General features: G+C 38.3%; 1 protein-coding gene across 1 annotated transcript in view; it reads right to left on the reverse strand.

Moving 5' to 3' along the window:
• Nucleotides 1-4,365: 4,365 nt before the first annotated feature.
• Nucleotides 4,366-22,671, reverse strand: part of calcrla (calcitonin receptor-like a) — a 35,316-nt gene continuing 17,010 nt past the window's right edge. The window contains exons 2-13 of the mRNA XM_023274528.3: nucleotides 18,375-18,483; nucleotides 17,036-17,189; nucleotides 16,524-16,634; nucleotides 15,259-15,371; nucleotides 14,565-14,656; nucleotides 14,338-14,464; nucleotides 13,237-13,390; nucleotides 13,088-13,148; nucleotides 12,719-12,785; nucleotides 11,514-11,732; nucleotides 10,816-10,857; nucleotides 4,366-9,342 (exon numbers count right to left, since the gene is read on the reverse strand). Of these exons, the coding sequence (XP_023130296.1) occupies nucleotides 9,121-9,342; nucleotides 10,816-10,857; nucleotides 11,514-11,732; nucleotides 12,719-12,785; nucleotides 13,088-13,148; nucleotides 13,237-13,390; nucleotides 14,338-14,464; nucleotides 14,565-14,656; nucleotides 15,259-15,371; nucleotides 16,524-16,634; nucleotides 17,036-17,189; nucleotides 18,375-18,449 (1,437 nt within the window). The 5' untranslated portion in view covers nucleotides 18,450-18,483 and the 3' untranslated portion in view covers nucleotides 4,366-9,120. The remainder of the gene's footprint in view (nucleotides 9,343-10,815; nucleotides 10,858-11,513; nucleotides 11,733-12,718; nucleotides 12,786-13,087; nucleotides 13,149-13,236; nucleotides 13,391-14,337; nucleotides 14,465-14,564; nucleotides 14,657-15,258; nucleotides 15,372-16,523; nucleotides 16,635-17,035; nucleotides 17,190-18,374; nucleotides 18,484-22,671) is intronic.

The raw sequence follows: 22,671 nt of genomic DNA on the forward strand, positions 1-22,671 counted from the left end.
CCCATGGGTTACGATTCTCTAGCATTTATTCCATCAGACAGCTGAAGATGTCAGCTTCCAGTGTTATTAATAATAAATTGCCATCAAGCCCTTCAAATGTTGCTTCTCGGGCACTTATCATTCAACCTCCTGTCAGACATATCAAAAGATTAAGCTACATTGGACTGGCGGGTATCCCGGTGAAGGAACGGAGGAAGCTGCTGGGGACAAACATACTTTGCTGATCTGTTGCTGCCATGACCCTGACCGGGGTAAGTGACTTGAAAATGGATGGATGGATGGATAATTTCAAAAGGGAGTAGTGGAATATTGCGTGTGGCCAAAAGGGAGAAACTGAGGATATTGCCACAGTGTCATAGGGTGGATTTAATGGATATAATAAGGAAAAAATGTCTTTATTTTTTTCCCTTTCTCTCTTAATGTGAACACACACAAGTGAAGATCAAATAAAAGTGTATGTTTATCAAACTAAACAAATATTCCTTGACGCTCATGAATTTCCTTTGAAAATGCAATATTTACATATAGATATAAACATTTGAACAACAAGATAATCCTGTTACAGAGTAGTAGATGTAGGACTTAGCGCTGGTTCCGTGACACAGATCTCAGGCTGTAGCTCAGGCTACATTTTTTTTTAAATACTGCCTGTGTGACCTGCACATATAATTTCCAAGATTCCCCAAAGGTAAACAAACTTGCTCAGGCTCTTTCCAGTAAAGCTGGCTGTTCTCCTGTGTATATACAACAGCAGCTATCAGTACAAGTCTGGGTAAATGTTGTCATTAAGCCAAAGACCTCCTCTTGTCCCCGTTTCCTCTGCTGTCATGGAGGGGTGCAGGATGGGGGTGAATAGATAGCAACAAGCACACACAATGGTTGTTGCAAAACTGTTATCTTTCCTTGTATGGAATGGAATTCCCACTTGTTTTCCAGAGTCAGTGAATAAATATCTCAGACTGGACCTGCTTAACTCATTGATGATTTTGGTTAACTGTTCAATTGTTAACCAGGCGAAAGTGTTTGTCACTGTGGTGCCTTTATACAGAAATTTGCCACTTCGGCTGTGAATAAAATGGATTGAAGACATCTGCTAATCTTTGCTGTGTCTCTTGCTTCATTGATGGAGGATCACACAAGAGCGACTTGTAGGAGTAAAGTAACAAGAATGTGGCAGCAGTGATAACAAGAAAAGCATTCAGGGGGCATAGCTATATGATTTCCGATGGATCTAATTCTTAAAAAAACTGTGGTCTGCAGTGGTTGATTTGAAGTAGGATTGCAATCACGTGATCTTCAGCAGGCAGCTGACATAGCGTTCATTTGTAGTCATAGTTACAGTGACGTCGTGCTGCTATCTCGCAATGATCCAGAAGCCTTTAACAAATCCATGCATCCAGATTATAAGCCACATCACTGCCAAAATCTAGTCACTTTGTCCTTGTGTCATTTCTGAAACAACACATAGCGGTAGGTCCTTTCCATTTTATGAACTTGTATAATTAAATCACACCCAAACCTAAGTCCAAACCAAAGAAATCAAAGTGCAAATTCAACATTTTATATCAATGAAATCATGCAGGGTGGGAATAAGTGTTCAAAGTTGAACTCCACCCCATTCCACAGGCCATAGCCAGGTACTCTTTGCTTTAATAAAGCACGAATATCTTGGCCAAAAAAAGTAAAGTATTTAAGGGATAGCAGTGTTGGATAAGGGTACATGGAGTCTACAAGTGTATCACTACTTTTGAGAATAAGTGCAGGTGACAGCACCCTAAAGCAGTCCCCCCCCCCCCTATTTACCAGCCAGTGATGTGCAGCCTCACTTATTTAGGTCACGTAAGAGAGAGACAAGCCACCAGCAGCAGAGAAAAAGAGAAGAAATGTCTGCTGACATAGAACTACAGGAAGCTAAGTTCTGCTGCCACATGCTGAAAGGGGTCATAAGAAATCCCGTATGTCAGCTCAGGCTGGTGTAGTTAGTGGAGCAGTAGTAAACGAGTGGTGCGAGGAGCTGTAATTGGACAAAGGGGGAACCAGAGGAGGCTGTCGGTGGAATGTCTTTAGCTTTGTATGATTGTACAGTTGGACAGTCATGAATGAACTTGTGAACTCATCTGAGAACAGCTTCTGAAACGACATGAACGCATTCTTGTGGAGCTACAATTCAACAATTAATAGCAACTATACTTGCTATGCACTGGTTGACTTTTTTGTTTTAATGTAAAGTAGACAATCATAACAGATCATTAAGGTGGTTTTCTGAATGTGTTGGAAATGTCAAAAAAGGACTTCCTAAAGCTTTAGAATGGAATGTATGAATCTGCTACTACAGCATGAATGGGGCAGTGTGGTATATAGGAATTGATTAAAACTGTGATATTCAAAAAATTAAATATTAATCTCATGTTAATAAAAATCAAGCCAACATAGAACAGTTATAGTTACATTATCTGTTCACCTTCCTACACTGTTTTGAGTGTAATTTGTTTGCCAAAAAGATACAAAACACACAAATAAACAAAGTTACAGATGAATTTGACTGATAGCATTATTTTTTCAGATTTTTTAAAATATTGCGATAATATCACAATTATTGTGTTGTGAAAGTCTGATGTTGTGACAGCCCTACTGCATGATATAGTATACCCATATGAATGTAGACATGCACTTTGGCCATATTGGAAAACAATATGCGTTGACTGAAGCACTGAGTGCATATTTTATAGTATACTACAACAGTTTACAGTAAGCTTTTTGTAATTCTCTAAGGTCCTGTAACATATAACAAGGTGCGAGGTCATAACTCCAATGCAGTCATGTTTTTCAACGTATAAGACTTCAACATTTCTGAAAATTGTCTTCTTCCAGTTCTGGCCAGCTTATTTCAAAACTATGTTTTTAAACCACAACGTCTGTCTTATACCCTTCAACATTTCACTGTCAAGTTTTGACCAGGTGTCTAATCACCTGTATATATTTAAAGTGGGCTGTTGATGTGAATTTTTCTTCTCTTGGAACCTGTACATGTTTTGCTCACAAGGGTTGAATTATGTCATTTGTATTAATATGGTGTCAGCCCTAATCCCCCATTATCTTAAACAGTAAGTTGTACCAGACTGTTCTCAAACTGCTCACTACAAAAGGAATTACAATATGAATACCATAAAAAGAAAGCGTGTTTGTTGTTTTTGATGGTTACTGTGGGGACCCTGCCAACATAGCAGATGTTTCTCATTACGGCAGCTCACTACAGAGCCACAGAGGTGTCAAATCAGCTGCACAATTCAGTTACACGGTGTTCTTTTGGCAGGCATGACTTCGACACTGATCTCATAAATATAACATACAGTGGGTGGAACAAATGTGAATGATACACTGAAAATACTACTAAATGACCTTGCTTGTATTGTTTTAGACTGAGAGGTGCAAGAGCATAACTAAACTAAACAGAAGCTGTCTGCACTGGCAAACGACATTTTGACAAACTTTTGAAGTGAAAGCTGTGCTTTTCATTGACTAGAACATTTAGTATGGGTGTGGTACTGACATATAAAGCAGTTGATTGTGTGTCACGGATGCAGTGAAATCATTCCTGAATACACTCTTCAAACATGGAGCACTTGTAAATGTTTGTTGTGGTAGAATTTCAACATACTTGGGCTGGACCAGTGATAGCACGAAATGCAAAGGAAAAACAGAAAATGAAAAAAACAACTGCAGCTGAGGGCGAGTGCTGTGCTATTCTGTATTAGTATGCAGACACACACAACATAGCAACATTGTCTAAGTCTGTAAAATAATGTAAATATAATTTTTTATATATATATATATATATATATATATATATATATATATATATATATATATATATATATATATATATATATATATATATATATATATATATATATATATATATATATATACACATACTACCAGTCAAAGTTTGGACACACCTTCGTATTCAATGCTTTTTATGTATTTGTATTATTTTCTACATTGTAGATTAATGCTGAAGATGAACACTTTTTTGTTTACAACATAATTCAATACATATTCTTTTATAGTTTTGATATCTCCAGTATTAATCTACAATGCTAAAATAATTAAATAAAAACCACTGAATGAGAAGGTGTGTCCAAACTTTTGACTCACAACGTATATATATATATGTGTGTGTGTGTGTGTGTGTGTGTGTGTGTGTGTGTGTGTGTTGTGTGTGTGTGTGTGTGTGTGTGTTCTTCACATCCAGAAAATAAAACAAAACCATTTACATTCAAACAGCAGTGTGGAGTCAACGTGTCAAGACTACCAAAGTTAGATACAGTACAGTATAAACAAAAACTACAGACATTGTCTCAATGCTTTTGTCATACTTTACAACATTTTACCAAAGTGTCACTGGGGAGTTCACAAACCCTTTGGAGAGTCATATGAAAACATTTCACACATAAATACACAACTTATATGATACACAAGATTTACTACATGTGCCAAAAGCCTCTGACTTTTCCACGATTCTGATGAAATAACTGTAGCTTCATAAATGATTATGATGCATCACTACACAATAAATGACTTTATGAAGACATCATAATTCTGTCATTGTACATCAGTCACTTAATCAAAGCAGTACAGTGAAAGCCATAAATGTAGGTTGTGTAGTTAATGTTTAAATGGAGAAACTGTCCTGCAGGTATGACATAAAAGTAAAAACTGCATGTGTGATACTGCAGTCTGATTTCACACAATATATGGGGGTTTAAATACTGTGAATATATTTGTGTGTTGAAATTGCCCCTGTGTCTAAAATATTAGCCATAAGTGAAATTTTTTTTTCTCAAAAATAGGTCACGTTTCATGTTCTGTGTAGAATCAAGTGCTTCATAGTTGCATTAAAGACTGAACATTGAGATATTCAAATGTTATCAAAGACAAACAAGTAGCCAGCAATGTAATTTCTGTTGATAATATGTCAGAAGATGGTTATTTTGGACCATGTGTGTTAAAATTTGAACTTCTGCATGAGCAGGTTATCTACCTTAGACTCAGAAGTAATGTATCCAATAGAAAAGAAACAATAAACATGAAAAATTGAGACAAATTGGAGGTACATTTTTGTTTTCATGTATTATACATCATAACGAAAACATGCCCTTTGGAAGGTTGAATACGAATCTTCACATATCAGATTTACACCATTTCTGTGCTTTAAAATACAGTCTAAATAGAAAAGTGACAGCATTTAACAAGGACAGGAAATAAGGGCAGACACATACAGTAGCATGTTGGGAGTTGAGAGATGTTCCCAGTTAGTCACCCCGGCCCTCCCTTTATAAAAACACAGAAGTAGTGGGTGAATGCTTCTGAGTAGAATATACTCATAAATACTGTATATATATATATATATATGTGTATATATATAAATCATGCACACACGCACTCACACGTTCAACTTGTCCTCTGCAGAAATGTTCAATTTACAAAAATATTTACATCAACTGATAGTGACTCATGTTCCCAGCATTATGAACAGTGTGTTAAAAAGGCTACAAAAAATCCCCAACAAACAAACAAACAAACAAAACAAACAAAACAAACAACAAAGGTTCTGGGATTTAAAAAAAAAGGTGCACTGATTATTGACCAGGTCTGAAACATCCTGATTTATCTAAATGCTTTTTGAAAATAACTTTTTTGCAGTATTTTATTAAGAGAAGTGGAAATCACGTCATGTACTTTTAATTAAGGCTGTGTACAGACTGACATCACACTACTGCAAAACCAGAGGGCTGTGGCAAATAAAACACTTTGTAATTTTTCAAAATTCAAATCTAACTTATACCACAATACAGCAGCATCATCGAAAAAACACTATTTACCTCAGGCTCAGATTGAAAAAAAATTGTCACCTTGAGGTAAGCAGCCTGATTTTCGTCCAAATGTAGCACATTTTAAACACGTTTAAAAAGCAATACAGAGAAAAGAGTGAATTAATGCATGCATTTTCATCCACTACTGTAATGCAACTAGTTGGTTTTGTTTCATTGAGATAAGTAGGTGGGGGTGCTAATTCTCTATTCGAGCATCATTGCAGAAGAGGAGAGCATAATAAAATCATAGCAACTGCGAGAGCGCCAGTCAGACCTTAAACAAACAGAAATGACATCAATGGACATATGGAATTTGTAATTTTTTCCATGTATTTATCAAAATATAATGCTTTCCTCATTGCTTCACACAGATCTGATGTGTTTGCTCTGCTGCCATTTTTAATGTCTCTAGTGTAGCTGAAGTTTCAGTGGATGATTGGATGAATGTGGACGTCACATGCTTTATATACATCATGATTAAATCCATTTTCATTGCACTTTTTCACACTTTTCTTTTACTGAAGCACTTAACCAACCTCTGTGTTTCGATTTTTTTATTGCACAAACTAAAAATGTTGTGCCTGGAATCAAACCTGCATACTGGTCTTAAAGCATCCTTTAGTAGTAAGACTACTCTGAAAAGACAGAGGACAAAACTATCTGCAAACGTAATTAAGTAAATATGAGGCTTCATCTGTCTGAATTTGCCAAATAAGGTGGGTCTTTACCAAAATTAAAAAGATTTTAAGAGAAAATTGTGCTTTCCCTGACAAGGTACTGTCTAGTAAACATATACATGACTAGCTAGCATGAAGATACTTACTTGACTTGGCTAATTACTCCACCAAGCAATGTGGTGGAGTTATGTGACGATCGGCATTGGTTTGTCTGTTCGTCTGTCTGTTGGCAGCATTACTCAAAAATGGACAAACAGATTTGTATGAAATTTTCAGGGAAGGTCAGAAATGACACGAGGATCAATTGATTATATTTTGACAGTGATGTGGCTTATAATCTGGATTCACAGATTGATTTGTCTAGATTTCTGTATCATTGTGAAATAGCGGCACAGCGTCACTGTAGCTATGACTACTAGTGAACACTACGTCAACTGCCTGCTGATGATCACATGATTGCGATTCCACTACAATTCGACTGCTGCAGACCACAAATTTTTTCAAGATTTCAGCCGGCGGAAAGCATAACAACTGAGCAGCACTGGCGGAGTACTGCACTCTCCGAGTGCTTTTGTTGTTACATTAGCTTTTCCCGAATTTTTTCACATCTGTTGGCACAGAATAACAACTGTAAATTTATCCCCCATTTCTAACAGTAAGTTGTACTACAAAGGATTTAATGCATGGCCTGCAAGAACAGAAGCGATTATCAGATGCGTCTTTCAAGTGCATGTGAGTATTATATTTAAATTTACTTACATGCAAGATCTTGAACAATAATAACCATTTAATGTTAATATAGCAGCAAACAACTATCTGCTATGTCAAGATACAGTGGAGTAATGGCGTCAGCAGAGAATGAAGTCGCACTACTCTGTCCTGTTTCAGTGGCCAGTCCAGCTGCGTATGCATGTGAATCCCTCCCTTTGAAACTGCTGGCCCTCCTCATGCTTATAAACACATTGAGAATGACCTCCCTCGCTGGATTGGAAAAGCAAACATTTGCTTGTGTCTGTTCTGTTCCAGTCATTGTGTGTCTGTTTCTATACTTGAGTGAACCAATGAGTGGAAACAGACAACACAACAGACACGAGTGGACAGAAGTGAGAGACAGGTGAAGTGAAGATAACTCTACTCGAGTTAATAATTACTCGCTATGGCCATTCAGTGTATTTTACAATGATAGCATGGGTTCAACATTAGTGGCTAGATTAGTTTTTGTTGGCTCTCGTTGAGATGACCTTTGTGGTTGTAACTTAAAGGTAGGAAGGAGGTGTGCCTGTTTGTTTTGGTCTGAGATGCTGGTGCTCTTATGATATCAGATAGTTCTAAAGGGTTGTAAACAGAACCTTCAGATGGATGTATACATTACCAAATCTAGACTTCATAAACTCTACTTCATCTTCTCACCAGTACCTGAATCAACCTCACACACTCACACAAAGCTCTGCATTTTTTAACACTGTGCTGTTTTAGATCTGAACACCTAATAGTGCTAACATCTCCGTATATCTAAGTAAGGGTATGGGTTGCGTAAAGACAGCAGTGAAAGGGAATGTGATGTATTTATGTTCAATGGCCAGGTCTTTAAACTGTTACATTCAAGTGTACTGAGCAGATATTGGAGCATATATAATATCACGACGGCTTGTCTGTGGTCATATTGTGTTAAAAGGTTACATTACAAGCTACCATGTGGTTTAACAGATGCACGTCGGTAAGGATCACTTGAACATGCTCAAACACTAGCATGACAAAATCTCGAAATCTCTAGGTATGAAGCTTAGGATGTGATTCTGTAAATGAGCTGCACTAACATAAACACTGAAACAAACAAGAGAAAGCTTAGAAAGCTTATGTGTTGCTGGAACAAGTCATATCATTATATAAATGACTAATTTAGAATAAACTGTAGCATGTCAACGGTAATAAATACTGTATGGTATTTATTTTGTTTCCATTTAATAAACAAGAATATGATGATATAAATTAACTTTATCATGTGAAAGATATAATATAGCTGTAATATATTATTATGCACCTGTTAGACATCCTATCTCTGTTCTGATTCTCTGTTGAAAATAAATCTAAATGAGGCAGGCAAAAATTCTTGGTTTGGCACTAACCGTGTCAAAAGAATTTACAGTGTAACCAAAGGCTTTTGGTGCACAACATGACCCCAACAGGATAATCGGGCAGTCACTATTCATCATTTAAAAATTATTTTGTCAGGCAGAAAGATTGCAACAATATTGTGATTATCAGAATGCATCTTTGTCCAAGTTAAGCAGTTCAGTGGCAAACTGTTGACACGACACAGCGCAGGATTAGCTGTAGCAAGCTCACTTTACAGTACTGTTAAAGGGCCTGTGTTGGTGTGACTGAGACGCCATCATTTCCTTCCAGTGGGTGGGAGCTTTGGGTGGACAGTCCTTTTCCTCACTCATTTCTTCTGACATTGTATTTATAGAAAGAGGCAAGTTTCCCTGGTTGCCACGGAGCTCCAAGCATGCTGCAGATTTTAAGGGTGGTGGTGGGACAGATAGCGTTTGAGAGGAGTGTTGATGTCAGGCGAAGGGGCTGTCTGATTTTAAGATGCAGGCATCTGCATCATGGAAGGACTTGCCGTTCATGTGTTCTGTGTGACCGTCAATGCTGTAGCAGCCCTGTACCTCAGTGATGGAGGAAGCTGTGTAGGAGGCTGAACGCAGGGCATCCGAGTGGTTTCCTACGCTGCTGCCGAACTGAATCTGATACTGGTTCCAGTGCCTCCTCAGAACTGCTTGGACCTAATCAGGGGAAAGACATTTCACATATTAATGGGACTGCCAAAGAATTATTAGTTTACATCAAGCTAGAAATGGTACGTGATTAGCCTAACTCAAAGAAATATAATATAAAAACAACACATTGCAGCTTCAGAGGGAGTTTGTGGTAGTGTAACTATTTTTTGATGGATGGCAGTTAACAAGGGTTGATCAAAAAGTTCTGATACTGGTGACAGAGCGTGTCATGGTCACATGTGCACAACATCTACAGCCAGTAATTGTCACAAGTCAGGAGACTGCGTGACAACACGCTATCAACAGCTGGACTTGTGTTACACGTGTTTTTGTGACCACTAGTAGGTGCCTATTTATGATTTCATGTGGAGGATCATCACTGGGGATTAGAAGTCTGCAGCTACCACTAAGAGAAGAAACAACAGTTCCCACAGTGGAAGCGCTTGCAGTTTCTATAAGCGCAAAAGATGCATCGAGTCAGGAGCACCAAGAGCATGCTCATTGTTTTCTTCAACATTTACGCGGTTGCTAACCTAGAATTATTATACATGTATGGTCACAGCGTGGAGATAATGCACAGGTTTCTCTTTGGCCACAACAATATAAGCCTCACTCTCCATTGCTTCTCTGTGAGTTCTCTTGCCTTCAGTTCTATAATTAATGTAAAAACATGAAAATCTGTCCGTCTTTTCATCTCATGCTGAGAGAAAGCAAATATGTGTATTTTCAGAAATGGTGTACTTTTCTTTAAAGAATAGGATGCAAGTAAACGTCAGATGCACCTGAACTCCATATGGAGCACGTAAAGACACAGCTACTCTGGCATAAAGCTGGAAGCACAGCTGGCCTGGCTCTGCCAAAAAGTAAAATGTTTTCACTAAATATTCAATAAAAAATAAAGCTCCCTTTAATGCAACAAATTCATACTGATCTTCACCAGCAACTCCTGGAAAGACAGTGAACGTGTGTACTTCTGAAAATGTTTCTTTATCAAGCTTTTGGACTCTCTTTTGTCGTAAATTCTCTCTGAAGCACTTTGTGTGCCTTGATTGAGGATCTATAATTATCCATTTCCTGAGCCAGTGTTCCTGTGTAAAGACATAATGATGTCACTGTTTCTTTGAGCCTATAATGAGCTCAGAATTAGGACACATGTCGGCAGCAAATTATATCAGATAGCGGTAAAAGCTTCACTATGTGCTAGCTTCCTTTATTCCTGGATCAAAGAGGAGTTATTTAGCGGATCTTGTAATTCATTCACTTCCAACAAAAACAAGATGTGTGGATCAATAACCTGCCTAATTGTAAGCAATCAGTTTACAACCCATGGCTGTTTGCCAACAGCATAGTCCTGCAAAAGGCAGCAGATGAGACGATGTTGTCTAGGCTACCCCTGATCACAAAGGGGAAGTGTGTAATAGTGTGTACGTCTGTGTGCACGTTTAAAAGACATAAGAAAAGGGCATAACCCCATCTTACTTCTCCATTGAAAAAGCAGAAGATGGTGGCCACAAGTAAACCCTGGAATGGAAAAAGAAACAAATGACACAGAGAAAAGACACATGTTTAGAGAATAGTCTTAGGTAAGCTGTTTGTAGACAACATCTGTAGGGCCAAAGGGCGATGAAGCAGAGAAACTTGAGAGGTCAAACCGAATACATTTTGAGTGCGGACTTAGCCCGTTACTCAAGACATTTTCCCTGCACTGACCATGCTGGGGCAGCTCAGGATGATCAGATAACACCTTGTCAACATCCAGCTCATTTCAGCCCCTTTCAGCTCAGATAATTCATGTCTTCCTTCCTGCTGTTCTTGCTGCTGGTCTACAGCATAAACACAGTCTCATCTGAGGCTGATGGGAATGTTTGGATTCTACTAAAGGCTCAGAAAGTAATGTGGTTGAAGTCAATTCAACAGATCACTTTTGTAAAATAAGTGCCTCTAAGTTTTATGATAAATTATATACATGTAACAAGGACAACAGGACTTTACAGGAAAACAGCAGTACACGCAACAGGCAGCAACCTTTGAATACCATTCTAAAAATACACACTGGACATGCATTTACGCAACATGCCAATGGAAATGTTTCAGGAAGTTGGCGACAATCAGTCACTATCACCACGACTGGACAAAACACTGTGGCACACAGGCTTTCACACCAGCCATCAACTTACCTGGTAATGCATGAGTATGTGCATGATATAGTCATATATTTCAGAGGAAACCCGTCCCTCTGGCTTGTAGGGAAGCAGGACATACTGAATTCCCAGAAGAGGCACCAGGATGAGGGTGGCTCTCACTGCTTTCATGTAGAGACTCGACTCCGCTTGATGGGTCACCTTCAGTTTGGTGATGAGAACTCGAACAATGTTTAGGAGAAAGAACAAATTGACCTAATGGGAGAGGATATCAATGAATCAGCATTACATTTAGGTTCTGTTAATTAATCATATTAATACCTTACAAATATGTGTCAATGAGCAGTAGTGTATCACAGAAAGTTTAAGGTATAAAGAACAGGACTGTATTTAAGTGTGGTTTCAAGTCAAAATCATGATATGCTGTATGGAGACTGTAAATGTTTCAGTCACAGTCAAGTGAACTTTTTTCAAAATAAAAAAAAAAATTTATGTATTAGAACAAAAAAGAAAAGATCTGAATCAATGACAGCAAACCTGAAACCTTAAATGTTTTCCATGTGAATGATCTGTTTTGTTGTTTTTTTTTAATTGAAATTATGAAAATGACCACAAAATGTGTCATTTTTCAAAGTATATCATATTTATTAAGAGGCAGTATTTAAGCATTTGTTCAATTATGTCAAAAAACTCAAGAATTTACTTTTTTTGACGTCAGTACTTGCTCCGATGATACTGACACACCTCACAGATCCTCACTCTAACCCATAATTCAGTTCGTAATGATGGCGTCCAGGTCCAAAGCAATATCAAAACATTTTCTTTGGGCCTTAAAACCTGTGCAAATTTTTGTAAAGGCTGTTTGAGGCTGAACATTTAGTGCTGAGAAGGCCCTAAGGGACCAGTTTTCTGTGAAGCATGCCCTGCTGTGCTGATTAGGTGAATTCCTAGAAAACAGCACAGGCCTGGGGACCAGTGGGTGGATCCTCAGCGGGCAGATGCATTGATTTCACAAGACAAACACAATTATGCATGCTATGAAGCTGTGTCCTGCTTGCAGGCCCCCCTGCAGCGTCCACTCGGAAGAGGACAAAAGCAGCTTATTGTACTCATTGTGCAATAACAACAGTGTACCAAGAGAAACATGGAACAAATCAGTTGGTTTATTTTAGAAAACAGACATGTTAAGATTAACTTTGTTGCAACTGATTGGTATCAGGAAACAGAGTGAGCTGTCTTACCAAGAGAGCAGCACAGATGGGACCATGGATGATGTAGAGTAGCGACGTTTTGGAGCTAATCCAACAGCTACAATGGAGGCGAGTACAAAAAGGAAAGGTTTACACAACAGTATCAATGCACCGCATGACAGCTGACCCATCATGCAGAGAAATTAATTTGCAATTTGCAGCAGGTCAGTGCAGAGCAGCCATAAGTGAGATTTAATGCTTTGTTAAACTGTGCAAGATGCAGATAAATGAGCAGCATATAATGCTGGACTACATGAAACACAGTCACAGGATATATTCACCTTTTATATTTAACTTGCTTTTCAGTATTACTGCTAACTATAGATTTAATTGCTCATAGTATTTTTAGCGTTGCCTTACTTGTCATTGTAGTAGTAACTCCGAGCAATGGCATGTATGGATGCTGGAATGAGAGGAAAGCCTGCAAAAAAATGGATTCAGTTAAACAAACGATGTTGAAATTCTTAAACAGCTGTAAATGAGCTTAATTTGTCATTTGTCATCCGTACCCCAGCCTAGGAGATAGTACCACATGAGGTGCTGCTTCTCTGCAAACACGGCCACCACAATGAGAGTGTGCAGATATATTCCTTCACACAGCATCCAGAAGTAATTACAGCCAAACAGGTACAAATGAATAAACTGGGACACTTTGCAGCTTGTCTGGGGAAGAAAAACATGTACATAATAAATGTGGAGGCAGGCTGTACCCAATAGTGCATTTTTTAGAGCAGCATGTCAACTTTTATCTCTCTGAATCCCAAAACTTGCTGGTGGGTTTGAAAGGCATGCTATCTGCAAAAAAAATACCAAAATCCCACCATTTACCAGAGCTAGAGCCTGTAGAAACAGAAAGAAACATTGGGTTTTCAATTGGCCCTTCAACTACTACTTCTTGGATTAATGTTGTTTATTGCTCCGTCAAAGAATGTGGCGGAGTTATGTGGTGATCGACGTTGGATGTCTGTCTGTTAGCAACGTTACTCAAAAACGGACTAATGGATTTGGATGAAATTTTCAGGGAAGGTCAGAGATGACACAAAGACCAACTGATCAGATTTTGGCAGTGATATAGTCTGGATCCAGGTTTTGTTAAAGATTTCTGTATCATTGTGAGGTAGCGGCACGGCGTCACTGTAACTATGACAACAAGTGAACACATGATTGTGATCCTACAACATATTGGCCGCTGCGGACCACAAATTTTTAAAAGATTTCATCCGTCAGAATTCATATAATGACTGAGTGGCGTTGGGGGAGTATTGTGCTCTCTGAGTGCTTTCTAGTTCTGAGATACATTTTTTGTATTTTGTAAAATAAATTTTTTTAAAAATGGACTTTCATTCTTTGAAAGGATTTATAGCATCATAATTTTGCCAAACTGCACAGAAGACATTTTTAAGTTCCCTCTACTTCTTTTGGTAGAAAGATAGAATAGTAGAAATGCTTAGAAAACTGCTTGGGATTCATAGGGTTAAAACACCTAAACTAGAATGCCCCACAGAAGTGTGCAAATAAATCGAGGAGAGAAATCTATTATAGCATTGATTTTAAAAAAAAAAAATTAAAAAAAAAAAGTAGAAAACTACAAATCAATAGATCAAACTCACTGGATTCCTCTGCACCAGTTCCTGGTTGTTTGCCACCGCGGTCAGGAAAATGATGGTGATCACAGAGTTGAGAACAAAAGAAAAAAAGAGGTTTTTGTGAAGGGTGATCCTTTGGCAGCTCAAACTCCTGCAAGAAGAGAAAGGCGATGATTTATCACAGTGCTTCTAATCCGTGTAAAGACTAAGAAACATCTCTCTATGAAGCAAGATAAGAGATGCTGACTCACTTGAAATGGAAGAATATTCCGAGGGAGACGAAGAGGGAGGTCAGTGACAGCCCATGTCCTATGAGGGCTAAGTAGAACAGATTCATTGCGGTCTGGAAGGAAACAAGAGACAGGAATTAGATTATGTGGTCTGGTCTGATTATCCTTCTCCTAATGACTACTCATGTAGAAAGATAGTGTTTCATTATAGCATCAACATTTAGCTTAATGTTTCTCTTAAAATGCTCTCAATGTGGCTCTTTCCATTTGGTGTGGATAATTATACTTTCCAGATAATGAACGCTATTGATGCGAGTGTTCATTTTTAGCACCACTACAGAATCATTGAATACATTTCATCCAAAGCAAGCATGACATTTTTGCTTAGATGTACTTATTTGTGGAGTATATTTCTGAAAATTTACTGTCTACCCCACTGCAGCTCTCCATGCTGTTTTTCGGGCTGAAGGACCACAACCCCGACATCCTCAAAAAATGAGACGTCCTACTCTAAACAGCGGTGAGCATAACAGATATCTAGGTTCAAGGAGCAGAATTAGGATTGAGCATTCATATGTACATTAGTGACCTTTTACTACCTTCATGTCACTGTAAGTGCACAGCAACTGCCCAGACTTTCATTAAAAGTCGATGCTAATCAGGATTCATTTGTTTATATCCGTATGCATTAATGCAGTTGTATGAAGTGACCTACCACTCTGCCTTCATTGGTGTGTTCATTGCAGCGGGTGTAGTTGGTCCATGTCCTGTTGCTCTCAGGATGCAGAAACCAATGGCCACTGTCAGTGCAAATCTTTGTAACCATCTCTGGAAAAAATGGGGGTAAAAAACAAGATCAAAACAACGTGCTAGCTACTTTAATGGCACAACTTTCAGATTATTTAAACGCTTCTTGATTCTTTGATTGATTCACTGTATTTACACCAATCGACCATAACATTTAAACCACTGACAGCAGCGGTCTTCCCCACCAAGACAATGCACCCCATCACAACCCAGAAACTGCTCAGGGACCACTTGGGAAACACAACGAGGAGCCCCAGGTGTTGACTTGATCTCCAAACTCCCCATAACTCTCCATAATGCCACACATCACAAGACACCCCCAGAGGTCCATGGGGGTCAGAGCAGATCTGGCAGCACGTAGACGACCTACACAATATTAGGCAGTGGTTTTAAGGTGTTGCAGATGATCAGTGTATAGTGGAGTTACAAAGATAAGAGGTAAAGACAGATAGCTCACGGCCTTTTGAAAAAAAAAAAAAAGACAAATAGAAATGGTTGTTATACCAAGCTCCATGAAGTTAAAAACAAATTCTAAAATTCCATCACTGAAAAACGCGATCAGAGATTGGATTGACTCATTCAACTGAATATCCTGTTGGGGGATGTGCTCCACTGAAGTTTTGTATCTGAATCTGTGAGAAACACTGTGATACATTTACACCACATGGAAGCACATTTAAAAATGAAAAAAATAAGCTTGCATCATAAACACAAGAAGCTTTACTCCGTCATTTCAGGACACTTCAAAGATTATAAATGCTCCTGTCTATCCTCTCATAAGTATAAACCTTTAAGCTGCATGGCCATTTGTTGTAATTGGTTCGTATGTTGTGCCTGAGCTCAGGACCCAGTTCTCACTGCTCTCACCCAGCTAAACGAAAGGGTAAAACAGAGGTAAAAGGGGATCTTTATGAAGTTAGTGTATTTGTCATGGGGAGTACTACTCAACCTGTGAATTTAATTGTTAATTAATAATGCATTCTGTGGTTCTGTTGAGTTTTCACCATAATGACACCAGAAGGATCATCCCAGTTTGGGTTTGTCCAACCTGAAGTCTTTGAGGGGAAGCTTGCAAACTATGAGTGAGGATTTGACCTACATTGGGGGTTGCAAGTTTTATCAAACTTGCAACTGGACCAAGCATGTTTGGCCATTACAAGACGCAAAGCTCACCTGAAGGATCAAAATCCTGGAAGTAGTCTGGGCAGTGCTGCTCCGATGTAATTCCAGCTTTGGTGTCGTCCCAACACAGCCACCCATCCCAAGTGCGGTTACACATGGGCTCTAAAACCAAAGACAAAAGTTCAGGCTGAATGATTTAATTGGTCAAGTAGGGATGATGCAGAAGTGAAGAAACAGTGTACAGTGTATCTGAACCAGTACATTAAATCACATTAACTCTTTTTAGCAGACCACTTTGGCTTCAGGCATTTTGTTCTTACATTGTGATTCCAACAGTTACTTATTGAAAAAGTTTCTAAGATATCGGAAAATCTTTACTTGACTCCACTTCAGAAATTTTCCAGTTAAGACTGAAATTTTGCTCTTTGCTGTTCTGACCATACAAACACCATGAACTGACCACAGAACACACTTGTAGAATTTTCCAAATAGTGCTTGAAACCTATTTCCTGTGCTTTCAAGATGGGTACAGAAAGTTCAGAACGATAAAACATCACAGCTACCTTGTCTGCCGTGGATATTGTCCTTCATTATCTTTTGATAGCACTCAAACTGTGCTGTAACTATCTTGTTCCTGGTGAGTCCCATGTCATGGTAGACATTGGTTGGATGTTGCTGATGAGTTTCATTAACCCCCATGCTTGCCTTCACCAAAAACTGCAAGGAAGGAAAGAAAATGTGTAAATCTTTTCAGTCAAGCAATATTATATTCCTGAGACATCTTGGGAAAATTACCATAAAAAATACATTACATACAGCTATTATAGAGCAGAAACATACAGTCCCTATTTCATACTGACTTTGCAATTGCTGAAGAAAAAGCTTAAATAACGTTTGATACATGTGGAAATTATTTGAAAGACTCTAAAATTCAAACCTCCTTTGATTTTTTTGAAAAAGAAAACTTCAATTGGGATTCAGACCTTTTTGTTCGTATTAGCATTTTAACATTCTTCTCCTGTTACTTTTTATTTGTGGGTAGGAAAAGCAAACATGAGTAATATACACGTATTACATGCCAGATTTCTGTCTGAGTCCATTTTTGGTTGAGGAATTTGGATTCATTGGGGAAGTATTAGGCTAAGAAAGTCATCATAGCCTACTTAATACTGGAAAAGGGAGTTTGACACATGAGATTTCATAAAATCCATTTGCGCGTCATGGAAAATATGACATCTATGCAGAAAAATTGCCAACTGGACATATCAAGCAGCAGATACTAAGCTTAAGCTGCTGTTCAATCCTTTTAAGAGCAACTTGTGGGTTGAATTTTTTTTTTTTTTTTTTTTTTTTTTAACAAAACTTACATGTCTCAGAAATGACCATTTGAAAAGGTAAGGCACTATTTAACATGGTTTATACAACAATATAAAAAAAATCTGCAGAAATAATAATGAAATAATAATAATAAAAGGAGGCATTTTAAAAACTGTTCTTAAGAATACATGTATGTCACACTTAGGGCAAATAAAGGTGGTTGTCTTTGCTAAAGTGCACTGTGCCATAAAAGAATCAGCTGTGATTTAGTCAGGTGGCCTTTTTTTGCTAGTTTTACATTACATGTCATTATTTTTCAACAAAGTGAATTATTATGTTTGTGCAGGCTAAGATATTGAGTCCACGCTTTTCCTAACTATGAAGCAAAGTGTTTGTGCTTCGGCGTATTTTGTATCTGTTACAAGAAGTGCTGTCAGGCAGCGATCATTTAAAATTGCTAAACTGGTAAGAGAAAATTGTGCTTTCTAAGTGTTCTCCTGCTGCCACCAAAAAGTTTGACATAATATGTCCACGCATGTAAAAGTATTCAGTTAAGCACAGTTTATCTTGTGGGTGCTTTCCTACCGTTGTTAGATTACACAGCAGTAAAAGTGCCACCATCCAACTCTGTCCAAAGCCATCCAGCTTCCTCTCAGCCATGTCAGAGCTGGTTGAAGATTGGCCAGCTGCAGATCTAGAATAGAGAATAAACAATTAAGCAAAGCTATTACAGAGAAATAAAATACCCTCACATAGGCCACATCACAGCACTCCTTATCTCTCCATGTTCACGGATGTTTTGACCAGTGGTTTTAATATACTGAAATGTTAATTCTGTATTTGCTATCACTGTTAGTATTTGGAAGCTGAAAATAGGATTATTGAAACCTTGGCTAAAGAGCATATATGCAATGAATTATTTACAACAATGGCCACTGATTTTTGGCTCAACCAAACTTACAGGTTCATAACAACATTTAAATGCAAGGAATGCAGGGTAATCTTAGATGGTGTCTCAAAAACTGATAACCATTAACATTTCTACTGTGCAATTAATGGCAGTGAATTAACTAAGTAACTTTTGTTGGAGAGGTTCCAAAGCCATTCTGGGATATTCTGATTCTCTGCTTTTTTAGCTGTTTTTGGACTGGTCTCATTTCTTGAACTCAAAACTGTGAGCCAGTGGTTTGAAATACTTTTAATGGGAGCAATAAGCAGCAAGTGAATCAAAAATGCAAAGAATGAACAACAAACTGATTTAATTACAACCAACTGTTGATTTGTACAAGAACATATAATATACATTGCATGATCTGATCTGTTGTAATCCCGACTCTTAACTATAATCACGCCAACAATCCTCACGTACTGTATGACTGTCCATTTACAGACAACATAGCATGCCATCTCGCTACATGCTACGTCAGTTTGGACTTAACGCTCCTGTGATGTAATATTTTAACTTTATGAACCAAAAACAGCACAGCTGAAAAAATAAGCAGTACGAGTCCTCCCAGCAAAACTGCATCAATCCAAGCAAATTCCACTTCCCTGCTAAAGTCATATACAGCTCCACTTAGAGTTAAATTACCACATTCTTCCTGGTGCTGTGCACTCTAAAAATGAAATTATGTTCAATTGAGTGGTGGGAATAGGTCTCTTGAAAGAGTTTTTGGAGTGTGTGGTTTGGAAACCACATGTTTTGCACCCTATCATAAATTCTGAAGTGTGACAGCAGTTGTAAACAACTTAGTGGTTGTGTTACACATTTCACTTTTAAAGGTGATACTTCCGAGTTGAGCAGAATCCCAGAGGCTTGTTTGGAGGAAAGCTGCAGGCCACTGGGATTTCATGTCAGGCTGCTGCATTGCAGATGAGACAAAATTCAAATGGAAACATCTCCCCGAGGTTATACAAATTTGCTTTGCAAAGTGATGGGTTTACTGATGCTCAGGTGGCTTTCCATAGACTAAACAGCTAGTGTTCAACTATCGCTGAGTTACTGGTCTTCCATTGCTATTTTTCCCATAAATACATCATAGCCTCAGTCAAGAGTTCCCTCCTGGCACCCAAGGTAACCAGGAACAGGTTGCTAGCATTGTTAAAATACCTGATATGAATCATTAGACTTGGTTCCTGTGGCAGCAGTGCCTTTAGTGTGAAACTACAAGCACTTTTATTAGTAGCAGCTGAGGAACAAAAAGAGAAGAGAACAGAAAGGAAGTGACACAGAAAGAACCTGAACTCAGAATGAGATACATATAGGCTTAGGGCATGCAGGAGTGGATTACATCTCATTCAGAGGTGAACTTTAATGTCTTTTATACCTCAAAGGAACTAGGTCATCACTTGCAACATCTGAAGTTTAATTAAATTTGGTTGAATGAAATAGCTAAAATAACACTGGAAGAGGGAACTGGGGGAAAAAAGAGCATTCACAATACCGGGCATCTAATTGTAAACACATACATTTTCTCAGAATTTGAGTCTACTGATAGAAATCTTTTGAATAGGAAATGATGCTGCAGTGTTCTTTTCACAGTAAGTAACAACTGCAAGGCACTGTCGACAAAGTACCTGTCTTTTGGTCAATGTCATCCTTTCTGCAGCTGCAATACTTCTGTACAACAGACAGTTGTTTGTTTTTGCAACTAAATCTTCCTTTTCAGTGATCATCTCCTGTTTCTTATTCATTCTGTCATGCACATGTTGAGTCTGAATGTTAACAAACTCTTTCATTGAAAATTTGGGCCGATCAGACAGTCTTCTCTTGTAGATTAGTCACGGAAAATGAGATGCGCAAGTTTCATTATTACACCCAAGCAGCAAAAAAGTTAAAACATGATGTGTTTGAGTTAATTTGCCTTACTTTACACTGCATTTCCTGTGATGTGACTATTGCACATGTACGCATCACAATCTTGATGTTGCATCAACACACTGTGCAGCCATAGCAAACATCAAAAGCTGACTCTTTTTTAAACAGGAAAAACTTGTATATATAATTTTACGTGTGTCCTGAAATCTGTAAATCTGTTTTAAAACAGATATTTGACTCAACTGGTTTGAAACTTGTTTTAAATTTTAAATAAATACCATAGCAAATACTACATATTATAATAAAGACTTGTTGCTGCAAATTACTTGAAATGTCGCAGCTTTGTACAGCTTAAACTGCGCAAAAAAGCTTGAATATTAATTGCTTAGTTACAAAAACAAAACAATTCCACTGACAAAAAAAAAATGTCCACAGTCTAAGAACATGCTGAAAAATAAATGAAGTGACAAAGCAGGGGGCCATCCGTCAGTACATCAGAGAGGGATTTGACCCACTTAACTCTCCCAGGTCTCCTGAAGCCTGCTCAGAGTTAAAGCAGCGATACGCTGGGGAGAGGAAGGGAGGAGGAGGGGCTTACTGAAACTGGGACTGTAAAACATTATGGTGATGTGCAAATTAGAAACAGCCAGGAAAAGATCAGCTGCTCTGTCACACATGCATGCATGCAAACACGCAAAAATGCACACGCACGCACACACACACACACACACACACACACACACACACACACACACACACACACACACACACACACACACACACACACACACACACACACACACACACACACACACACACACACACACACACACACACACACACACACACTGCACTCTGCTTTGCCAAGTTCCCCAGCTGTTTCTTGGCAAGGGTTGTTTTTCATACATTAGCAGTGATACAGAGGATGTATCTTGTCAAATGGAAACACAGAACAGACGTCAACAAATGCTTTCCCAATAGCTCCTTAAATGTTGCTTACGGCTACAGTGATTGTGATTACTTTCTCATTCCATTTCCTGAGGTAAGAGCTTGTTTTAAGTAGACAAATAATGGCGTTTACCTAATCCTAAAGGTGGCAATAAAGAAAAAACCCCGACCCCTCCCATCTAAATGGAATCCAAATTGAATGAAATGTCATGCTGGAAATTCCCACCATGACATTTTGTTCATTTTCCCCATAAATACCTTGTTTATGATGAAAACAACAAAACATACACATGCTTCAGCTTCACAGTGATTGGGGTTAGGTATTGAACAGACAGGCTCTTTTTAAATAAAAACTTGTGTAATGAATGCACGGAGGGATGAAGAATGCTTGGACTTAAATACCGTATGTCGTCTTTAATTACCTCAGAAGCCATGCTTCAAATAGCCTTTCCTTAGTCAAACCAAATGATACTGAGACAATAAGGTTTTAATTCTGCGTGTCCCAAACCAAGTCTTTTGTATAGCATGCAACTAGTTCAAAACAGCAATTTAGAATAAAAAGCAAAATTTGGCTCCAATGCAGGAAGCAGTGGGATGTCCCAACATAACCTCAAACAGCTCACAATTAATCTTCTCTTAAAGGTGGAACATGCGATTCTAATCTAATAAAGTACTCTATAAATTAAGTGAACATATCCTTTATTTGCAATGAATACTTCTGGTTCTGTTCTGTGTGTGCACTGAAAAAGCAGTATGCACAACCCTGTCTCTGTAAATGGGAAAAACACAAAGTGGAGGAATAGGGGGAGAAGAGGTGATTTGAGCAAAAGCAACTAGTAGAATCACAGATTCCACCGTTAAAACTGCATCAAAATATCACCTGCCTCCATCTCCATCTAACGTTTCCACCTGGGGGCAATGCCAGTACTTTATCGAACTATTTACTATTGCAAAATATGCAACATGTCTTTTACAATGTAGTGAAAAACATAAGTGTAAGTACAATATGACGACTATGCAGCTGAAAAATATAAAGTTAAGAGAAGAAGGAGCGCTCTGTCATACATATGACATTGTTAGCTTGGCTTAGTATTCCACCATTGTAAAGCTGCCAGC

This window comes from Amphiprion ocellaris, chromosome 11 (assembly GCF_022539595.1).
Source record: "Amphiprion ocellaris isolate individual 3 ecotype Okinawa chromosome 11, ASM2253959v1, whole genome shotgun sequence".
NCBI classification, from domain to species: domain Eukaryota; kingdom Metazoa; phylum Chordata; class Actinopteri; family Pomacentridae; genus Amphiprion; species Amphiprion ocellaris.